Below are 22914 nucleotides of genomic sequence, written 5' to 3'. Positions count from 1 at the left end.
AAAATAACTCCAATTCGAGTGTGAGTAACTTATTTTAAGTCCGTCAGCTATCACTCTTAATACGAAATGCCAAATTTAGAAGGAAGTGGGAGGCAATGAGGGGAAAGGGGGCAGTGGAAGAGAAGGGAATTCAGGGGCGAGAAGGGGGCGGCCCCGCTCACCACAGGCCCGGGACTGCCCGATTTGTAAAGAGCTGCAGCTGATACGTGGGCGAGGCCACGCGGTCTCCCGAGGGACTGGGCCTGGGGACACCCAGGGACACAACATCCCTCCCATCTTCCTTTTTCGACATTTTACCTTTATTTGTTTTGGTGGTCAAAACACACAGGGTTAAAAACTAAAATAGTACAAAAATCGCTACTCTCTCATTTCACCTAATGCACACTTTCGGGAGCAGAGCTGTCTCACCTGCTCTGCCGATTAGCTCCGTGGTCCAGAGCTTACAGGAAGAAGTATTGCATGGCCAAGGCCAGGCCCTGTCCGTCACGGGGGTGACCTTCCTCTCTCCCCAAGTCATTTTCCTCTCCGTAGGCCGTGCGCGTCCCTCCAGGTGACTCATTCACAGTGACCCCGCAGGCACTCTGAGACCCTCATGGGTGCTGGGGGCGCGGCACGGGACGCGCAGCAGGGTCTTTTTGCTTTCAGCGGGCGCCGAGGGCGCTGGTGGGTGAAGGGGGCGCTGGTGGCATCTGGTTTCTCACCCTGCAGAGCAGCAGCCTGAGGCTGTCCGCATCAGGAGCGCCCTCCGGTCACTGTGGTATCAAAGCTGCCCACACGCTTCTAGAGGTCCGGGTGGTCTCGCCAAGGAGAGGGTGTTAAAGGTGACATGCAGGTGTGAAGCAGGAGCCCGTGGTGCCAAGATCTGGGGGAGGAGGGCATTCCAGCCAGAGGAAGTAGCTGGGGCAGAGGCCCGAAGGTGGCCGTGAGCTGGTATGTCCGCTGGAAAGAAAACCAGTCTGGCTGATGACAAATAAGGGTGGCCAGAGCAGACGAGATAAAGTCAGAGAGGGGCACAGGCAAGGAAGGTCCAGTAGGATCTTGTCAGCAGCCCTTGGCAGGATTTGGCGTTTTTATTCTTAAGGTGATGGGAAGCCACTGAGGTGGTTTGAGCAGGGAGGGGGGATGATCTGACAAGTATTTAAAAAGATCTCTGCCGCTGCTGTGTAGGGAGTAGAGGGGCAAGAAATGAAACCAGGGGACCCCGGGTTCCACATACCCGGAGCTGAGGCCCCAGCACAGTGGACCATGGGCACTGGAGGCGGGTGGGCTCGTCGGCTGGCTGCTCGCTTTCCGGGCCTGAGCTGAGAGCTAGCTGTGGTGGCTTCCAGCCCTGAAAAACCAGAGTGCGGAGAGCTTTGCTCTGAGGGGCCGGCTCCGGCATGGTGGCCTTGGTGTTTCCTAGCCAGCTTGGTTTCTTTGCAGACCACCTTTCTCGCCCTCATAAACACCTGAGGCTGACTGTCACCAACCGCAGGGTTGTCCTGGAAGGCAGCTGTGCTCACCACTATACCACCAACGTGCAGGGTTGTCCTGGAACCACCTGTTGAAGAGAGTCTTCTCCCGTCGAGCGGTCTTGGCTCGTAATTCTGTTCCGTTGATCCCTGTGGCTGTCTTTATGCCAGTACTGTATGCTCCAGGCGAATGTTCTTTTAAAAGACCTTACAAGGCGTGCAGGTACAGGCTTCTCAAGCTCTGTGTCTCGTGGTCTCTGGCACATAGTGGTGGTAGTTCATCATAACAATTGCAGAAGGGGAGAATTTTAGAAGATGTCGTAGAACTGTTTGGATGTGGGACACAAGGGAGGTGGTGTCTGAAGTCCGGGGACCGAGCAAGGTCCCAAGTCTGGCTCCATGGCTCCTTGCACGATCCCAGGAGATCGCCCTGCACTCCGGGGAAGGGCCTTGCGGCGTCCTGGTGTAAGAGCTGCTCCAGGCGCCAGCCCTGCTTCAGGCTCAGGTCAGCGGCTGGCGCAAGTGGGTTGGGGGGTCCCAGGGACTGTCGGGGGGATGCAGCGGGAGTTCCGTGTGGGCAGTGCTCCCTCTGGGCGCTGACCGCTACAGGTCCAGTTGGCTGCTCGTACTTGGCGCTGAGGAGAAAGATGTGTTCAGAGCGTCTCTGTTTCTTCAGGCCCCTGCCTTGCTCTGCTATTCAGGCCATCCTCACCTCCTCGGGCCTCGCCTCCCTTCAGAGTGCTTCTTGCAGGTGACCTCGTATGTCTGTGCACACAGAGAGGCCATCAGACTGACAGCCGTCCTGTCCGTCCTCTGTTCTGTTGTCACTGCACGTGGGGACCCAGATCCCACTCCTCGCTCAGTTGTCCCTCAGCCAGGCCTCCCCTCAGTGGCCTCCCCCATCAGCTCGCAGCGCAGTTAAGCCCCTTGCCTTCCAGACAGTCCGAGGTCCGTGCTGTGGCGGCTGCTGCTTGCCCTGACGCTCTTCCTCCCGGCCACCTTCCCGAAGCCTCGCCGCCTTGGCCTCAGCCCAGCGGCCTCTCCCCGCTGCCCCCTGCCCTCAGCAGCCTCCACCAGCCCCAAGATGCCAAGTGCGAGTCCGCAGACTGTGGCTTTGAGTGCCGCTTGATGGGTTGGCCTCCTCCTTCCTCCGCCTCTTGCACTCTGCGCTCCTCCGCTGGGCGGTCTCACTCATTCGGTAACTTCCAAGTTCACGTCCGGCTTGCACGAGGTGTCCGAGGGCCAGCCGCACACCACACTGCCAGCCCCTGGGCGGGCGGAGGAGGCAACCGAGGGCGGCCAGGTGGTGGCCAAGGACACCAAGGACAGCACCCCAGCCCTTGTCCGCAGAAGGGAACGAGGAGGGGCGTCACTCTGTCTTTTGCTCAGACCCAGGGGGCTCACTTCCCGGCTTCTCGGCCGCTTTCGCCTTCCCATCACAGTGACTGGTGCCGCCCGCTACCCGTCTGCAGGTTCCCTGTGCCCCCGTCGGCGCTCCACGTCACCCGTGCACCTGCTGGCCACTGGGTCCGGTGCAGCCACCACCGTGTGCAGTCTGGACCACTAGCCGAGTCTGCCGCCTCCCCTCCCGTCCGCAGTCCACACTGCAGCCCAACGCGCCTTTCGAACAGGAAGATGGATTCGCACCCTCACCCTGCTCAGAGCCCCCTGCATGGCTTCTGGGGGCCTGTCAGGTGAAGGTCAGACTCTGACCTGGGCTGGTGGGCTCTGTAGGCACCTGCGGCCCCCAGGCTCCCCGGTGCCTGCCTACCTGTCTGCCTTGAGGGTGGTCGCACTGAGCCGCCACTCTCGGTGGCCCTGCCTGAATGCTGTCCCTCCAGCACACACACATGTGCCCTCAGAGGGGCCTCCCTGACCTGGCCGGTGCGGGGCAGTTCCCCGCTCTCGCAGAACAGGCCAGAGTGGCATCCAAGCCCTCCTGGAGCTGACATCCCATCGGGGGGAAGACAAGATGGCCACCTCCTAGCAGAGCCCGCCTGGGCGGGCCCCAGCCCACGGAGCTGAGCACGCTGCACGGAGGCCTCAAGGAGCCGCACTCGGGGTCGGCAGTGGGGCAGCGGGGCCGAGGCACGGGGCTGAGGCACGGGGCTGGCCGGATCAGGAGCTGGTGACCCGAGCATGGGGCTCTGTAGACCACTGTTAAGCCAATGGGCTCAGAGCCCTGGGAAGTGGCTACAGTGAGTTCGCCTGGGTGATGGAACCAGATCTTCTTTCTAGAAGCTCACTCTGCCTTCCCCGAGGACAGTGCTCCAGGGGAGGGAGGCCAGCAGGGCCCACGCAGAAGGGCCGGTGGCTCCGAATCAGCAGGTCTTAGGGATAACTTTTTGCTCTGTCAGACATTCGAAGCCTCATCTCAGCGTGTGTCCTGCATGGGCTGTGAATATGCATGGAGTTAATTCTGTTTTATGAGTTAGCCACCTCAGCCAGGGCTGGTGTTCCAAGCTTTGTTGCAGGAGCTGGCCGGTGCCCCGTTGTCCTCAGGGTTAGTGTGTGTGGGGCTGGTGGAAAGGCGGAAAGGACGTGTCAGCTTTACTAGATACCTGTATGTCAATTAACATTTTAAAACAAGTACTTGGCCTAGGAGGCGACGTTTTTGCCTGGGGAGTGAAAACTCGGGTTCTGGGGAATTCTGGAGAACAGGAGAGGTATGGACAGTGTTTTTAAGGAAGAAAACCCAGCTTTCACGATCAGGTGGAAAGAATGACAGGTGTCAAGGACAACATCCATAAAGGCCCTTTCAAGGAAGAAACTGCTGACTGGGGGAGGGAGGGGAGCGCAGGCCCTCGCTCCCGGTTCAGGGTCCCGTCTGCAGGCAGGCGTCCTGCCTCTTGGAAAACTCTTCCCAAGTATTCCTAAGCACCTTACTTCAAAATAAAGCTGCTCTGACTTCTTAGTAAAAATTCCACTCGTGGAGGAGAGCAAGTGGTTGGGGGCTTAAGTTGGTGCGTCTGCTCTCCTAGCTCAGTGTGATTGGAAGAGGCTTGGTGGGCTTGTGTTTCTAGGATGAGCTTGGTAGGCTTTTCAAAAGCACACATGTGCTCATACGAACTCCATTCCTTTGGGCGGGCTGGAGGTGTGGGAGGAGTGAACGGTTGGCACAAAAAATCTTGCTGATGCTTAGTTGACACTCGCTGGGGGCCATGCCCACCTGAGCTCCCTGGGCACCCTCGCCCCCATGGGCCTGGCCGGGTGTCTGCTGCATGTGCCCTCGATGCCCACCCATCTCTGCTTGGGTGTTTACACAGCTCCTTCTCCCCTCGAGAGTCGGTCATGTGTCCTCGGACAACCCAGGTGTCCGAGGACAGTGCAGTGCAGAGTTGAGCACTAAACCTGGAGCCTGGGGATGGACTCGGCACGGGGGGTTGCCTAGAAAGAAGAGCATTTCCTGAGGCTCAAGGGGCGAGCACTTTTCTGTCACTCCTGCTGATCACCGAGGGCTGAGTGGTGTATAGGCAAAGGAGCCATGAGCTGTCTGCTCATGAGATCCCTGTAGCTGTCTTGCAAATGACCACAAACTTACTGTCTTACAGTCGCAGAGGTCAGAAGTCTGAAATGGGGCCGACATCAGGATGTCCGCATGGCTAGTTCTTTCTGGAAGCCCTGGAGGAGACTTCGTGTCTGGGCCTCTTCCAGCTTCTAGAGGCCTCCTGTGCTTCTCGGCTCGTGGCCCCTTCCTCTGCCTTCCGAGCCAGCAGCTTGGCTTCTTGCAGTCTCTCTGAGGATCTCACCTCCGCTTTGTCGTCTCCTTCTGTGTTGCCTCGTCTTTTCTTGGCGAGACCTGTGTGATTACACGGGGCCCACCCTGACAGTCATCACCGTTCCAAAGTCCCTCTGGCCAAGTAAGGAAACATATTCACAGGTTCCAGGGACTCGGACGTGAATGTCTTTGGAGGGTCATTGTCATCAGCCTGTATGTACATCAGCCTATGGGAGAAATGTTTAGAAGTAAAAAGTTGGGAGGAAGATGTGAAAAATGAGGATCTCTGTGAATCCCTGGAAACCCAGCATTACTGGAGGTGGGATGTCACTCAGACTCCAGCCCCTTTAAGGAATGGTGTTTACGGCAGAGTGGAGGGGACTGTCCCTGCGCAAGCCTCGTGTATGCTTTCCAGATTCTAGATGTGCTGTAAAATATAACCGTTTGAGGTACGCATGTGTTTCTTTCTGTTTTTATTTTGGAAACAGATTTCCAGCAGGAAAAACAGCCTAGCTGCGACGCCGTCGACAGTGTCTAGCAAAATAAAAGTGCCAATCCCTCAGCCCATAGTGAAGAAAGAGAAGCGGCAAAATTCTTCCAGGTTTAATGCCAGCAATAACAGAGAACTTCAAAAACTACCATCTTTAAAAGGTAATTTCTCTTACTTGTCTTTTAAAAGTCAGAGTGTGCCCGTTTAGGGAGAAGGAGTCACGTTTGGCTAGTTTGCCAGCTTGTTCTGCCCCTGCTGTGTTTATGTTTCTGTTCTGGTCTCTTTATTGAGGTTTGTTTGGTTCTGGGTTTTTTTGTTGTTGTTGTTAAATGCCACTAACTGATTTACCCAACTGATATTTCAAATTCCAGAGCTGTTTGAGATAAAAACGTAATCGTGAATGTGTTGTAGGTATAACACACTAGAAAAGCCAGAAGAGAGACTTTCAGTCTCTTCGTGTGAATCCTAACCAGGCTAGCTGGTTGTTTCCTTCAAGTAATTCTCTGCCTTTGTCACCTGAGCTCTAGCGATTCAGAAAGGAGCCCCGTTTTCAAACTCCAGTAGAGCCTCTTCGCTTTCCTGGTATTGGATAAGTGAAAACTGTAACCATAGTCCTTTGTGGACTTTCTGCTTATGACTCATTTGGGGCTTACACTGCCCAGGGGTTTCCTATTTGAGATTAGTCAGGGAAGGGTGCCCTTCGCTTTGAATTTCCCCCAAAATGGCACGGTTGCCTCTTTCCATCTGAGGGTGTTCAATCCCTAAAAGTACTCCCCTAGGAGATGTTGAGGTTGAGGTACATAAAATCAAGGAACATAGGGTAAGGACCCCAGAGTCAAACATGAGCCTCTGAAAACCTCTATATTACTAAAATATAAGACTAGCGTAATAAATGAAACATCAGACATCCTTCATATCTCCAGTCCGTAACACTGGGTCTTCTGCAAGATGTATGAACCCGGAGCAGGAGGTGCATCATCTTTACAGGCGTGTTCCAGTGCCTTCCACACTGCAGGGCGGATAGCAAGGGCTCAGTGCAGACCTGCCAGGCAAGGGGAGGGGTGAAGGGAAGGACAGAGGAAGGAGGGTTGGAGGGAAGGAGCAATTTAGGGATTCACAGATGCACTTCCTGCCCCTCACTTCCTCAGAACCCAGGCTGTCCCTGCAGCTTACAGAGCGTGAATCTGGCTTATCTTTGGTTTGGCTTCATCCTCGTAGATAATACACATGCTAACTTATCTTGGGGAGGGATGAATAGAGGGAGCACAGGAGATTTTCAAGACAGTGGGCCTATTCTCTACGATGCCGGGATAGTGAATACATGGAATTCTGCATTTGTTAAAATTTGTAGAGTATACAACAGGAAGAACAAACCCTCTTGGACACTATGGTATTTAGTTAATAATGATGGGTCAGGATTGGCTATCGGTTGTAACAAATGCACCCACACGAATGCAAAATGTTAATAATGGGAAACAGGTGGCCGGTAACATGGAAACTCTGTACTGGGTGGCTCAGATGGTTAAGTGTCTGCCTTCGGCTCGGGTCATGATCCCAGGGTCCTGGGATCGAGTCCCTCATTAGGCTCCCTGCTCCTTGGGAGCCTGCTTCTCCCTCTGCCTCTCTCTCTCTCTCTCTCTCTCTCTCTCTCTCTCTCTGTCTCTCATGAATAAATAAATAAAATCTTAAAAAAAAAAACTCTATACTTCACATTCAATTTTTCTGTAAGCCTTAAAGTCCAGTAATAAAAAAAAAAAAAAAAAAGGGCTACTATTGCTAGCTTCTGAGACCCTCCACTGTTGGATCTTTGAATTTTTCTTTCAGCCCTTAAAAATCCTCCGCACCAGTATTATTGTTGTATTCTGTCGGTGATTTGGGTTCATCCACTTATTTGTCACTTTATTCTTCATCCCTGCCTGCATCTCCAACTTTCCTCCTGGGATCACTTTCCTTCTGTTTGAATACGTCATGTAGAATTTTCTTTAATGAGAGTCTGGTGGTGGCAAATTCTTTGTTTATTTATCTAGAGAATATCTTTATTCTGCCCTCATTCTTGAAAGATGTTCCCTGAGGATTGAATTGCAAGTGGAGTTATCTTCCTTCTGAACAACGGAGATAAGCATTTCATCGCCTTTGGCTTCCATTAGGATTGAGAAACCAAAGTCAATCTCTGAAGGGATTGTGATTCTGGCCACTTTTCTGATTTTTGTCTGTAACATTGATTTTCAGTCGTTCCACTGCTGGGTGTCCAAACATGGGTTTCTATATTATCGGTCTTTTTGGGGATTCATTGTGCATCCATAGATTATTATACTTCCTCAGGGCTGGAGAGTTCCCAGCCATTATGTCTTCTACGTCCGTCTCTCTTTTTTCTTTGGCTTTGAACAAACATGTGTTGGACTTTTTCACTTACTGTCTGTCTTTTTAAGCCTCACCTGTATTTTTCAAACTTTTTATGACTTCCCATACAATATTCTCGATGAGAGGGTCTCACATTATGTCTAATAGAGGATCAGTTTTTTCTTAATTTTCAACCCTTCATAAAATATAGTGAAAATAAATAACTGTACAAATGAAATATAAAATGCAGCCTTTTTGTGGTGTTATAACAGACATAAAATTACCTTGCTGAATTGCTATCAGAATCTCTAAACACCATGCTTAACCTCTGTTATCTTGCTGAGAATCTACAGGTCTGTCTGGTATGTGCTGAACTCCCTTTGTTGAGCTTTTAATCTCAGGTATCCTTTCTCATTTACAGAAGTTACATTTTTAATTTGCAAGATGACTTTTTCATATTTTCCTGTCCTCTGACCGATCACACTTGCCGTCTCTGTGGGTGCAGTAAACACAGCTGCTTTGCAATCTGTGTGTCAGACGACGTTATCATCCTTGTTGCAGTCTGTTCGTGAAGTCTTCTTTCCTTGAGTACCTCACTATTTTCTAGTGTATGCTGGTCATTGTACTCAACTATTTCAAAGAAGTTAAAACCTAAAACGAAAGTATCTTCTTCTGTGGGGATTTATTGTTGCTGCTTCTGCCAGATACCTGGGTCACTAGCAGTCTGGGGGTGTTGTAAATTACAGCACAAGTTTATTACGACTTGTTAAATTAGTCGGGCCGGTTATCTTATAAAATATCCCGCTTATTCCCTGTAGTTCCGGTAAATAGAAACTATTTTTTGGGTGGGATACATCAGACGTGGTGCTGTATGACCCAGGAGATATTAGTTAGGGCGGGACATTCATTCGGTCTGGGTACTGTCATAAGCGATGCCAGACTCTGCAGTGTGTTAGGGTGATGATGGATGGATCTCTCTGTCGGACTATGACACTTCCCCCTGCAACCGTGCTGTCCAGAAGTACTGGTGGTGATCTGCAAGGTACGTTGTGGCATCCTGCTGGTCTGTTCCCCACCAGCGCTGTGCGTGCACGCCACGTGACGACCCTTGCTGGAGTCAGCAGCGTCACTAGAGGGTTAACATTTAATCTGGCATTCTTCCGACAGCAGAGCTGTTTCTCACCAGCTGGAGATATTTGGTTGTCTTGACCTGTAGCTCCTACTGAAAGTCAGGATGAGCTTAATGCTCTGCCTTTTAGTTACACTTTCCCACAAATGGTGAAAACTAAAGATTTTTTTTTCTGGTTTTCTTTTTTTTTTTTTTGAATATCATTATGGACTTAGGTATTCTGATTTGATTTCAGTGTGCTTCAACCTACTAAAATCGTTATTCTTTCTGATGTACAGATACATAAAATTAACCACTGGATATTCTTTGGGCCAACTCCTGTGTATTTTTTGACATGGACACATTTGTTTTTGATTCCTTGATTTCTGGCACAGTTAAGATTTTCTCCCAGCCTCATTTTGTACCTTCTTTGCCCCAGACTTGGAACTGGCCACTTTCAAAGAGCCCTGATTCCTTTCAGTGGGTGTTTATTTTAGAGACCAAAATCTGGGCACTAGGGGTGCTTGTTGCTATTGGACTGATGTTGCTTTTAGGTGCTGTCAATGTAGGAAAGTGGAATATGAGTACATGTACGTATTAGTTATGCATTCATATTGACGTTTTCAGTTGAACCTTAACATTATGTTTTCACATGTTTCTTGAATCTTCAGTTTTCTCTCTTTTACACTGAAAATCTTGGTTTCGAACACCATTGGCATAATTATTGCTATATCCTATTAAAATAATTCACAACAATAATACTGATATTATTACAAACAGTAGGAACTTTGAATTGGCTCGTTTCATTGCAGAAAAAGTGGTTGTTTTTTTATCAGGATCCCATCACATTTTTTAAATGTCCAGGAAGAATTGGCATCTTTAGAATATTTGCATCCTCTGGCCTAGGAGTGTGCTATGCGAAGGCTACTTTCATTTCCTTTGGGGTGTTTTTAAAGTATCCATCGTGTGGGTTTTGCACAGTTCTTAAGTTTTATGCCTAGATATTCTATTATTGTTGCTATTGTGCCTTCTAGTCAATTATTTATATGAAGGCTGTCGATGTCTGTGTCTTGCTTTCACATCCTGCTTTCTTACTGAATTATCTTATTGTTCCCAGTAGTTTTCAGTTGATTCTTTCGGATGTCCCAGGTATCTAATTAGATCTGCACATAAAGATAACCTCACGTCTTTGTTCTGAAAGTCCTATTAGTGTCTTCCCCCTAAATTGACTGAAAATTCCAGTAAGATGTTACAGGTGGTGGTGCAAGTGGGCATGTGTATCTTGTTCCTAACCTGAATGGAAAGAGAAGCAGAATTTTTTAAACAACCGTAGTATTCCATTCTGTGGTGATCCTTGGTTTTCAGCCATTATAGATCATGCTGTAATGTAAATCTTTTGTCGTTCCCATCTTTGAACCTTTTCTTAAGCTGGTCTCAGAGAAGGGACTAAAGCCTGTGTGTTTTCTAAATCCCTTTATAGGGACCACCCAGACGCTGTCCGGGGAGGTGGCACTAGGCACGCCCTGCCCCGAGCAGATGAGAAGCCTGGCCCATTGCACCGTTTCCATACTGGGGCCATTTAAAATCTGAGTCATCTGTTAAGTGGAAAGTAGCATTTCCTATTTTTATTCATTTAACAGTGAGGCTGAATATAGTCTTCAGGCCCTTTTCATTCAAAGATTTCCCTGAATTAGTCCCTTCGTTTACCATTTTTGGTATGGAAGGTAGAAGTGTTCAATGCTAAGTGAAGGGAGATGTTTTGGGTGATGTGTGGCATGCAGTTTGTCTCTTGCAGTTGTTCTTGTGGGAAAGAAGAGCCTGGGAGAAGTCAGGTCATAAAGGAGCAACTAGGACTTAGCAATTAACTGGAGACCTTGGGACAGACAGTTGGAGTTGCTAAGCACTTGGGCTTTTGGGAAAGAAGTTGTTACATTATTGTTGGGAGAATTTACGTGGCCCTGGTTTTGTGAAAATACAATACTTCAGCCTTTTTCAAAGCAATTCATTTTCTGATACCATTGAAAGTTTGGCCATACAAGTGGATCATTTTTACTGCCTAAAAATGAACTGTGCATGTATTTAGGGGAGCTTTGCCTCTTTGGCCATTAGTTGCGGGATTAGAACAGTGCAGCATGAGAAGTTGCAGAACGCCTGCCCTAATTCTGGCGGGCCAAGAAACTGCTCTCCTCAGTCCTGTCTTCTGCCCCGGGCTTGGATTTCTGCATTTGCTCCTGGCTGCCCAGGGTAACAGAGGAAATGGCCTCAGGCCTTGTGAGGCAAGTGCCAGTTCACAGCGAGTACTTACTGACCGTCTGGGTTGTCCGGAGCATGGGGAGGTGGCCGGGACAGTGACAATGACCAGAGGTGGCCCCTGCGCTCCAGGAGCCAGCAGACCCCGATCCACCACGCTTTTCCAACTCAGGCTCCTCTTGGCTCCATTCCCTCAGCAGCTGGGCAGCAGAGGTGCCCCCAGGGCCTCCGGGGTGCATGACCAGGAGCCGGTGCCATGTCAGCCAGCCCGGCCCTTCTGGGACACTGTCCTGTCTGCTCTCCTGGGGCCACAGACGTGGCTTTTACTACAAGGGACAGTCGGTCTCAGGCCTCTGTCAGCCGCCTCGGGGCAGAACCTGGGAGTTGGCTTCCAACTAGCTGTAGCCTCACAGTTACTGTTCGGCTCAGGCCCTCCCAACACCTCCCTCTGATTTCTCACTGCACCTCACCTCCTGCTCGTGCCTGCACACACGCGGCGGGCCCATCCTCTGTCCAGCCCCTCGCGGCCCTGGACGCCCAGCTTTGCTCTGCGCTCTGCCTCATCGCTTTTTCTAATTGTGGTAAAATATACATCGCATAGTATTTACCATTCTAACCACGTATCAGTGTCCATTAAGTACGTTAACAGCGCTGTGCGCCCATCACCACTGTCTGTTCATCGTCCCCAACTAAACCCTGCCTCTGGTGCACAGTGCCTCCCCTCGTCCTCCCCCTGCCCCGCGACTGCCATTCGCCTTTCTATCTCTGGGATTTCAACTCCTCCAGGAAGCGGAATCATCCGGAATGTGTCCTGCTGGCTCTGGCTTCTCTCTCTCAGCATCGTGTCCTCAAGGATCATCCGTGTTGTAGCCGGTGACAGGATTTCTTCCTTTTTAAGGCTGAAGAATATTCCAGTGTGTGACTAGACCCCAGTGTGAGTGTCCATTCGTGCATCGATGGACACTCAGGGTGCGGAACACACCGCACGCGTGACTCTTGCGGGAGGCGTCACCGGGGGCGGAGCTGTTTGCTTGTCTGTTTTGGTGCCCAGTCCAGCATCTGCCAAGGATGCAGGAGACGCACTTCGGGCCCTCTGCCCGCTCCCTCCACACTCCTTCAGTTCCCGAGAACTGCCCTGGCGTCCCCTCCCGTGAGGAACCGGTCCAGGCTCACCGCTCCGTCCACCTCAGGTTCTGCTGTGTAGCAGGAGGTTTGTTCTCAGCAGCTGACGTGAGAGCACCGGCTATGTCATGTGTACGAGATACACCTCGCGTGGGCACCCTGCCCCCCCGCAACTAGGGGCTGCTGTGAGCACTTGCTCTACTTTCCAGCCCAGCTGTGGGGAGAACGACAGCAAGCCCCTGGGCTAAGTCTCCCCGGTCTACCCCACTTAGCCCCGCTGGCCTTCCCTGGGGACCAGCCCGACCGCGCTTTCTACTCGCAGGATGCGCTCCGGTCAACGGGCAACGAGCGCCCGTCCCTTTGTCCTTGCTCTTGGCAAGCAGACGTTCCCTGGCAACCTTTGAACACGGCTGAATGCTGGGTGTCTTTGATCTGCCTCAGGAAAAAGTCTGTTTTAAGCTCCAGGGGAAGCCAGACATTTTGGGTTAGCTCTCTTACCTGACAGAACGGACGTCATTCAGCTCCTGTAGTTTCCGGTTCGAAAAAGACAGTGCCGGCCCGCACGACGGCCGTGCTTTGCTGTGACGACACCCTGGCTCTCTAGGTTCAAAAAACAACTTTCTTTTCATGAAGGGAACTCTAAAACTTCTTCACTAAAATACGAGCATATTCAATTTGCAGACAAAATTGCCTGGGAGAAGAAAAATAAAACCTTGAGCTAAATTTAGAAACGAAAACTGGAAAGTTTTATTCAGAAATGCTAAATCAGAAATAAAATCAGTGGGGTGTATTTACAGGCAGTTTGCTTTTAAATAAAGACCAAAACAAAGTGACAGAGGGACCAGAGAATAAAGAGTAATTCCTTTTTAAGCCTTCGCTTTGGTACAGCACGGACATGCTTGCATTTGCATCTTTGATGGGAGAGCGTGCTGAGAGTGGGCGGGGGAGGCCCCTGTTCGCCTGCCTTCTGTTCTGGAAGGCAGACCCTCCTGAGCCCAGAAAGGTGCCTTTCCTCCCTTGGCATTAGCTCAGGCCCTTTGTGAGCTGGACTGATGTGGCTGCAGTGGCAAGAGGGCAGGGAAAGGGGTAGGGTTGTCCCGAGAGAGCAGGAGCCCAATTATGAGGCCGTCCTGGAAGGCAGGTCAGCCCATCACAGGTGGTAATGGAGGGCGCAGCGGGAGGCCAGACAGGGGTTATGTGCCAGGGGATGGGACATGTTACTGCCCAGGCAACTAGGTGGCCTGTCTCTCTTAGTTATGTGCTACAGCGAAGAAGAGCTTTAAAGAGTATTAAGGGGGTTTTGGAGAACCAGATAGGTGTTACTGCTTGACTCGTCCATCATTCAATATATTGGAGGGTGCACCTGCTGTGTGCCAGGCACCGTCTGGGGGGCTGGCCTGGGGAGAGAGCCTGTGGCCCAAAGAGGGAGTAGGAAGGCTTCTGGGGTGGGGGTAGGCAGCCTAAGCAGGGATCCCACTGCAGCCTGGGGATCTTTCTGAAGCACTGTTGCTAGAGGCCATGTTCTTGGAGTGCGGTGGCGTCCACAGTTCTCAGCATGACACCTGTAACGACTGGAGCCACTCCCTCCCAAGCCTGCACTTCAGCCCAGAAGGGTAGTAGCCTCCATCCATGACAGTGCTCCTCCTCACAGCCGAGGAGGTGGAAGATCACATACACCCCCTTCCCCAGGTGAGAAGAACCATCCCGAGGGTAATCGGAGGTGGCAGGAACTGGCAGCCCAGCGACAGGGTGTGGCCGTGGTAGGAGCCTCTTCTGGGAACATCACTTGAGGGCTTGTTCCATCAGTGAAGACGAGGCTCTGGGGACCAGTGGAACCCTCTTAGCTTAAGTGAGGGTCAGATTCACAGCAAAGGTGGCAGATATGGTGGTAAAAACTAGTCCGTGGCTGATTCTTTGAGACGGGGAGTCCACATCCTCTAGTTTCTTGGTTCAGTTTGTCTTGCCTGATTTAGGCCAGTTTTTGTTGGTGTGTTTTTACCTACATGAGCTCATGGATGCATCACAACGAACAAACCTTGGGGATCATACTTCCCATCACAGCCGATTCTCAGTTCATCACCTGCACCCAAGAGGCTGCGTTCGTTGAGGGTTCGTCCCCGTTAACTTCATCTATATGTCTTTCTAAAAACTGTTACTTGTCATTTTTATCAAAATATTATATGCTTATTTTAGCAGTACTGAAAAACATACAGAAGTTTCAGGAAGAAAAGCCACCCATTGCCATAACACTCAACAGTTGATATTTGGGGAGTATTTCTTCTTATGATCATATTTCTGAAAACTTACACACTGCCCTTTCCAGTTATTTTCATTTTATATACTTGTAAAGATTTTTGATGGGTGTGTAATATTTCATTGTGTGGGATAATCCCTTTGACATTTAGGTGGTTTCTAGTATTTTAGAATCATAAATAAAAATGTGATGCTCTAGAAGAAAACTTACTAGGAATTAACCAAGGAGATAAAAGACTTATACACTGATATACAAAACACTGCTTCAAGACACTGAAGACAATGCCAGTCACGGGACGGACATCTGTGTTCACGGACTGGAAGACAATACCTCCAGGATGTCAGTGCTGCCCAAAGAGATCTACACATTCAGTGCAATCCTTATCAAAATCCTAACAGTTTTTTTTCCAGAAACAGAAAAATCCATCCTAAAATTCACATGGAATCTTCAGGGACCCCAGATGGCCAAAGCAGTCTTGGAAAAGGACACCACACTTGGAGGTCTTAAATTTCCTGATTTTAAAACTTCCTGCAAAGCTGCAGTAGTCAAAAACTGTGTGGTACCAGCGTAAAGATGGACATATACACCAGTATAGAGCAGACTGGAGAGCCCAAAAATAAACCCATCCCATGGTTTTCAACAAGGGTGCCACCCACTCGATGGGGGAAGGACAGCCTTTTGAACAAATGGCCCTAGAAGAATCGGATGTCCACATGCAGAAGAATGGAGTTGGACCCCTACCTCACACCATACACAGAGAGTAACTCAGGGGCGCCTGGGTGGCTCAGTTGGTTGAACATGGGACTCTTGGTTTTGGCTCAGGTCATGATCTCAGGGTTGTGAGATGGAGCCCTGCATCAGGCTCTGTGCTCAGTGCAGAGCCTGCTTAAGATTCTCTCTCCTTCTTCTCCCCCTCCCCACCACTCACACTATCTGTCTCTCAAATACATAAAATCTTTTTTTTTAAAGTAATTCAAAGTGGATCAAAGACCTAAATGTAGGACCTAAGATTACAAGCCATTAGAGGAAAAGCTTCATGACACTGAATTTGCTACTGATTTCTTCAAAATGACACCAAAAGCACAGGCAACAAAAGTAAAAATAGTTAAGCTGGATGACATCAAAACTTAGATTTTTGGGGCACCTGGGTGGCTCAGTCATTAAGTATCTGCCTTTGGCTCAGGTCATGGTCCCAGGGTCCTGGGATTGAGCCCCGCATTGGGCTCCCTGCTCCACAGGAGGCCGACGTCTCCCTCTGCCTCTCTCTCTCTCTCTCTCTCTCTCTCTGTCTCTCATGAATAAATAAATAAAATCTTAAAAAAAAACAAAAACAACAACCAGTGTTGGTGAGAATGTGGAGAAATTGGAGGCCTGTGCAGTTGGTGGGAATGTGAAATGCTCCTTCTGCTATGGGAAAAAGCACGGCAGCTCCTCTGAGAGTTAAACATAGGAATGCCCTATGTCCCAGCAATTCCGCTTCTGGGGGTACACCCCAAGGAGTTGGAAGGAGGGACTTAAGATAGACACGGCACACCCTGTTATCGGGGCTTTATTCACAGTAGCCCGGAGGCAGAGGCAGCCCGAACGGCCATCTGTGGTTCAATGGGACAGCACGGGGTCTGTTCGCACCACCGAATATTCTTCAGCCTTACAAAGGAAGGAGATGTTGCCACCTGCTATGACAGGGGCAGACCTCGAGGACGTTACACCGAGGGAAGCAAGCCAGTCCCAGGACAAAGCCTGCCTGATTCCACTTGGATGGGGTCCCTGGGGTGGTCAGGTCCACAGAGACAGAAGTAGAAGGGGGCGGAGGGGGGTGTTGGAGACTGGGGGGGCGGGGGGGAGGGGGAGTTCTTGTTTAATGGGGACAGAGTGTCAGTTTTGCAGGGTGAAGAGAGTTCTGTGGATGGACGGTGGCAGCAGCTGCACAATAATGTAAATGTACTTAATACCACTGAGCTGTGCGCTTCAAAGTGGTTAAGACGGTGAATTTTATGTAATGGGTATTTTAGCACAATTTTTAAAATATTAAAATGTGATGCTCACTCTACTACTATGTTTCTAGAATAGAAACATTTCTAGAATAGATTCCCAGGAGTAAAATTACTTAAAGAATCTTGATCCATATTGCCAGATGATTTTAATTCCGGAATGATCCAAACAACTTAGAGATTTGTTGGCAGGGTCACGGCATGCCTTTACCGGTGTTGAGTAACTGTCATTTGTTGAAATTATTGCTGATTTGATGGGCAGAGAAATACTTTTTATGCAAGTGTTGATCACTTGTTCATTTGTGAACTGAATCATTTCAACATCTAGGCCCCGTTTTTTATAATCAACTCTGGTGTATATTTAACTCCTTGTATTTACAGCCTCTGTGTTTCCTCTGGTTTTTTGGAGGGAACATCCAGAAATTTGTAAATTTTTTAATGTGAGCAATATCCAATAAGGGTTTGTCCGTTGTTTTTAAATGCCCTATTCTCTTGATACTCGACTTCCCTTCTGAAAGCTGTAGGAAATGTGGGGAGTAAGGGGGCGATTTTGGTTTGGTTTTTTACTTATCTCAGATTTTATTTTGGTGTGAAGACTTAAATTGGTTTATCCCCACATCACCAACCGGTTATCTAACTAATCTTACCCTTTCCACTGATTCGAGAGTCATTGTCTGTCGTAATAATACACTTGGACGCATGTGCTTCCCGTTCTGGGGGCTGTAGCTTCGTCCCATGGTCCGGACCTGCCTCTTAGGCTCTCATTACACGGGCGTGAATTCACAAGCTTTCCAGTGGGTAGGACCAACCTTCCTCACAAGTAATCTCATTCTCTTGCTTTTTTATTTTTCCAGGGGAACTTTAGAACTGTTTTGTCAAGGAAAAAAAATGTGTCAGAAAAATAAAGAGACCCAACCAAATTTTGACTGGAATTGCTTTACACCTGTAAATCAATTTGGGGGGGGGACGGGGAATGAAGAGCATATTTATAGTATTTACCCTTCCTGTCCAGGAGCCTGCCTTCTGTGTATTCATTCAAGTGTTTTTTTCCTCTCTCCATATTACTCATTTGTTTCTTTGCTTATTTATGTTTAGGGTGTGTTTCGTCAGTGATTTCCAGATCACAGTCCTTAGGTTCTTTAAAGAACTACTTTATATGTACAAGGCTTCAGAAGAGCATGGGGGGAAATCACTAATAAAGTTGAGATCCTTTGATCTGAGATCATTAGGAAAAATACATCAAGAAACCTCTTCACTTGTTCCTTGACTTCTAATCTGCATATTTTATGTAAAGATCCTAGAAGTCTTTCCCCCTCATCTCTTGATTTTAGCTCATCAGCACAGTCTTGGGACAGGCACCTTTCCCCTTCTCATATCCTATGAAACATCAAATCATTTGAGGCCGGGTCTCTGTCTCTTTAAAGTACGGATCCGTGGGAAGCATCTGCTCCGGACCCCCTACAAAGCCCCCTGCGCACCTCTCGTTCCTCATTGCACACACGTCTGAGTTCATCTGACATCACTCCCTGGCTGAGAAGGTGGTGCTGGTCCTGGGAGAGCCATCCTTCCCACGATCTGACAGCCCAGCGGGTCAGCAGCCAGAATTTAAATTCACATTAGCTGACCGAAAGCACGGGCAGTTTTTGTTCAGCTAGAGGAGGAGCCAGGCAGGTGAAAGGCCAAGTATGCACAGGTGGCTAAGGACGGGTCCCCATCGCTTGTTGTAAATAACTGCATGGCCAGCCCTGGAATCCAGCGGCATCCTTCAGCTCTGGGAAGGAGGGAGGCCCAGGTGGGATTTGGTTTGCTTTCACTTAATTTATTTTTGTGGTCGATATTGATGCATATTGTAAAAACTGCCTTCTTGCTAGTGAGGGGGCCTTGCTAAACACCCCTGGACAATTGTAGCGGTTCACTCATTCCTCGAATTACAGGGCGTGCCAGCCCACTGGTGCAACCGCTAACCCCTCTTGCATCTCAGGTGTTTCTTACTATTGAAGGAGGTCTGGGAAGCAGAGGGCTTTGGCGTTCTTGTTCACGCAGGGGAGTTGCAGGAGAATGCATGAAAAGGGATGTGTGGTTTGGACAGACTTAGTTGTGTGTGTGTGTCAAGAAGTGAGGAATCTGTTTTCCGTTGTACCTGCCAGTGACTTTCCCTGCAGTTTGTTTTTAGTTGGAGGTAGCAGTGATACTTCTTTTTGTTAGGGGATCATCTCTTTGATCCCCTCCTCATACTCCAGAAAGGTCTGTCTCCTTGGCACAGCTTTTCACATTAACTCCTTTTTAAGATAAGAAACAAAGATCTAAATAAGAGCTTTCAAAATTAGCCCCATAACAAAGGAAATATCCTTTTTTAGAGATTTTAAACTTAAATAAAATTTCTATAAACTTCAAAGTATCTAACGTGTTGCCATCTTTAAGATAAAAAACGAACACTGCATTTCATTTTATCACTTTCTTTTAACTGCCTTTAGTCTGTAGCGCTTTCTAGCTATTCAGTTTAAGGAAGCTTTCATTTCCTGTGTAATTTTTTAACTGAATTTTTCCAATAAAAACAGTAGATCCCGAGGGGGGGAAAAAAGTGTTTGAGGATCAGCTCATAACTCGGCAATAGGGGAGGCTGAGCCCGAGTCCACACTAGCGGCTTGGGATTGCATAATTTTGAATAGCCATTTGCCTAAACACCGCGAAACCCGGGTTGCCCACGTGCTAACTCCAGTTCAGATGTTGGAGCGCCTGGAACCCGGAGCTGCCGGTGGCCAGGCGGGAATGAGGCGCCTCTGACTTTGGGGGGCCAGCCCCGGGGCGCCGGCGGTGGAGTTCCTGCGGCTCGCACACACTTGCCTTCCATGACTCGCACTCGAGGCCGCTCCCCGTCCGGCAGAGGGGGGTGTGGGGGCCGGCCCAGTCCTGCACCCTCGGAGAGGGGCTCTCGGGCTGGAAGTTAGCAGGGAGCGAAGCCTGTGGGAGCCGGGAGCCGGTCGGCCGTGCACACTGACAGCCGAGCAGGGCGCTCTCTCCATTTGCAGTTTTTTTAGTGTCATTTTAAGTTGCAGCTTCGGGCCAATCAGCGAGCTCCATGCCTGCTGACATCACGGGGCAGCCAGTTCCCTCCAGCTGCAGAGAGCTTCAGTTTGTCTTTTTTTTTAAACTAAAATGGAGGCTGGTTTCTTGCCTTAAGGAGTACATTGCCTTTCCCGCTGGAGTCTAGATGTGGACATGTAATAAAGCGGGCAGCAGGATGGTGGTGGACGCGGCGAACTCCAACGGGCCTTTCCAGCCCGTGGCCCTTCTCCATATTCGAGGTGAGTTATTGTGTGTCGCCGAATCGGAACCTTCTGTGGTTAGTTAATAAATGGCTATTGTGCTTCAGATAAGAGGAGCAGGAAGTCCCCGCTAGCAGAACCATTGCGCCGCGCTGCACACTTAGCCCGCGGAGGTGGGCTGTGTCACCACGGTCTGGCATTTTACGAAGACTCGCGGAATCAGAGTCTTGAGAGAGGCCTTGCACGCATAGTTCAAAGCTGGTTTTTCTGCTTTCTGCTCGCTCTCCCATCCCCCTTTCCGAGCCGTGCTGATGTCAAAGGATGTGAAGTCACTGCCCGGGGAAGGTATTGGGTGGAGGTGGGAAGGAGAGGCGGGCGGCAGCGCCGGGCCAAGTTGTCTGTCCGCAGAGTTTCTGTTACATCTGGGTCGCTCGACGCTGCAAACGTTTCATTGGGGGCACATCTCCGTAATGAAGATGAACCGTCAGGAAATAATGCAGAAATGCTCGGAAGAGAACTTCCTTTAAAGGGGTTGTTTTCATTCCTGCCGTGGAGCCTCAGAGAGACATATGCTCAAGCTTTGAGCTACAGAAATCTATTGTGGGTCATAATGTCTGAGATGTTAGCGGGTTCATGGAGTAGTAGGAAATATTTGGCATTCAAATAGGCTCCGTATTGGCGTTTGACTTTAAAATTTAAAATGGCAACAAGTTTCCAATGTGTTACATGGGTCTCGCTTCTTGTAGTTTATACAAAATTTGGGTTCAGAATTGAGCTGAAAAACACAATTACCATAGTAATTAATAATTATTATATTAAAATATAAGTATCCCGGTAGTAGTATACTTGTTCTTAGTTGGCATTTTAAAGCACGTGTTATATAAAATTTTTTTGTTCATAATTGAGAGAGACAGAAAATGGACGTTAAGCATTATCAGATCACTTTAAAATGTATAATGTCACAGCTACGCCCTGACAAAACAGTTGTCACTGTTAGAATCTCCTCTAAGGACCCGTGTTAAGGAAGGGTGGGGGCAATATTTCTAGGTGACTAATAGTCCTTATGACTAAAATGCCGGACAAGATTTTTCAGATCCTAGGGTGTATCCAGGGAAGATAAACCACACGAATACTCAATCTGTTGGAATAAAATGGGTGTTGCTTTTCTCTCCAAACCCTCTTTAATAAAGCTGGTGAAAATTAATACCCACAGTGACCAACCTTTAGGTTGGGCTATGCATTCATTGTTTTATGGTGTGTGCCCAGAAAAGAGCCAGTGTTGACCACAGACAGCATGTAGTTATTTTAATGGCAGGAACCAAACGGGTAAAAGCAAAATGTAACTGTGTTTAGGTTTAAGTTAGTTCTTAAATACTGACTAGTTAGCAATCAGATAATTTTGTTACATATAAAATATATTCTTATAGTTTTAAGATACCTTACAAATAACATAGGTTATTTTGGTTTGTGAGTTTTTCTGATTTTAGTAAACACTTAAGGCCCCCATCATTTTTTGAACTAAGAGTTTATTCTGAAATGGAATTATTTGGTTTTATGTCCTATTATACCACACTGATTTTTTTTTTTTAATTTTATTCCAAGACTTTATTATAGCCAGGTTGGGTTTTTTACCTTTGGTTGAGTCATTGGTTGTTTGCTGTCTAACTATGGAGGGAAAAAGTAGTGGAGTGTATTAACCCAAAAGACACTTGAGTTTTTAAGAGGGGGTAACCGGTAGGGACCTAAAACTAACTTTTAATTCAAACAGGGGAATAATTTCTAATTTCAAAACTTGGAGAACATTGTGTTTACTCATAAGCAGTTTTTAGAGCAAACATGTTAGTGTGCAGTTTAGCAAGATTGGTTTTACTTATATTGGTTTTTAAATTCTCGACCAACTAAACACCCAGTCAGCTGCTCTCCTGTGTATGTCCAGTGCTGTGGGTCAGTAACCGTGACTGAGAGGCGCAGCCCCACCCCAGAGCCAGTGGTTTTGTGGACAGACCCACAGGGGTCCTGCCTCCGTGCAGGGGGTACGCAGGTGCTGGGAGAGCAGGAGCTGATGTAATGATGCTGGGGAGAGGCGGCAGCCAGGAGGGGGCGACGCTGAGGGCTGCCTCCCTCTCAGGGTGCACCCCGGTTCCCATTTAGGGAGGAGGGGGTCTTCCACACAGAAGGGAAAATGACCTTCCAAGGTCACACACACAGCCCGCACACGGTCGGGCCAGAATCTAAACCCAGGCGTTTGTGTTGTTTTGTTTGGCTTTTTTTTTTTTTTCTCAAAAAAAAAAACCAAACTTATTTTAAAATAGAAATTTGGGCAGTTTGTAGAACGTTTTGCCACAGGATTATACTCGCAGTTTTTCCCAGTGCCTTATCAACATTTATCTATTTTATTGGCCTCTTGCGTGTGACAGTTTGAGCCCAGGGTTCCATTTCTTTCTTTATTTTACATCTGTCTGTCAGTTCCCCTACCACGCTGTGCCAAGCAGGTCCCTAACTCACCACAGGAAGTGAGCACCTTGGCCCAGCTTTGGGAGTTTACAGCCCCCTGCGGGGTGGGTGGCGCAAGTAAACATATAAATCAATCCGATCACTGAACTGATTAGTAGTCCCAGTGGTTTGGACAGTTCTCTTCTGTTAAATAATCTAGAGTTTGCAATTAATATGGTGAATTGGCATATCCTAAAAAAGTTCAAGCGTGAGAGGAACACACTGTTGAAATCTACATAAACTTTTCTGTCTGTAGAAGGAGAGCGCGTCACCTGAACTTGACGGCTGTAAATTTAGCTCGATGACTTAAATCCTGGTCTCCCAGCGCTGTCCAAGAGAACTGCCTGTGTTGGTGACGACGTTCTCCGTGCTGACCACGGCGGTGGCCCTGGCCACATCTGACCAGGGAGCACTTAAAATGTGGCCAGTGC

The 22914-nt window shown here is 48.8% G+C and overlaps 1 protein-coding gene across 8 annotated transcripts in view; it reads left to right on the top strand.

Moving 5' to 3' along the window:
• Window positions 1-22914, top strand: part of PPP2R5C (protein phosphatase 2 regulatory subunit B'gamma) — a 119164-nt gene that overhangs the window by 7617 nt on the left and 88633 nt on the right. For 6 of the 8 annotated variants that reach the window (XM_028099681.2, XM_028099678.2, XM_028099705.2 and 3 more), the window contains exon 3: window positions 5658-5820. In XM_028099681.2, the coding sequence (XP_027955482.1) occupies window positions 5658-5820 (163 nt within the window). Of the gene's footprint in view, window positions 1-5657; window positions 5821-19842; window positions 20030-22914 lie in introns of those variants that run through there. The other 2 variants (XM_028099697.2, XM_028099721.2) reach the window with 2 other exon arrangements.

Source organism: Eumetopias jubatus, unplaced genomic scaffold (genome assembly GCF_037043125.1).
Source record: "Eumetopias jubatus isolate StellerSeaLion01/CBP00866 unplaced genomic scaffold, mEumJub1_p1.0 scaffold_7, whole genome shotgun sequence".
NCBI lineage: Eukaryota > Metazoa > Chordata > Mammalia > Carnivora > Otariidae > Eumetopias > Eumetopias jubatus.
The sequence above is the reverse complement of the archived record's forward strand: the minus strand, read 5'-3'. Positions and strand labels throughout refer to the sequence as shown.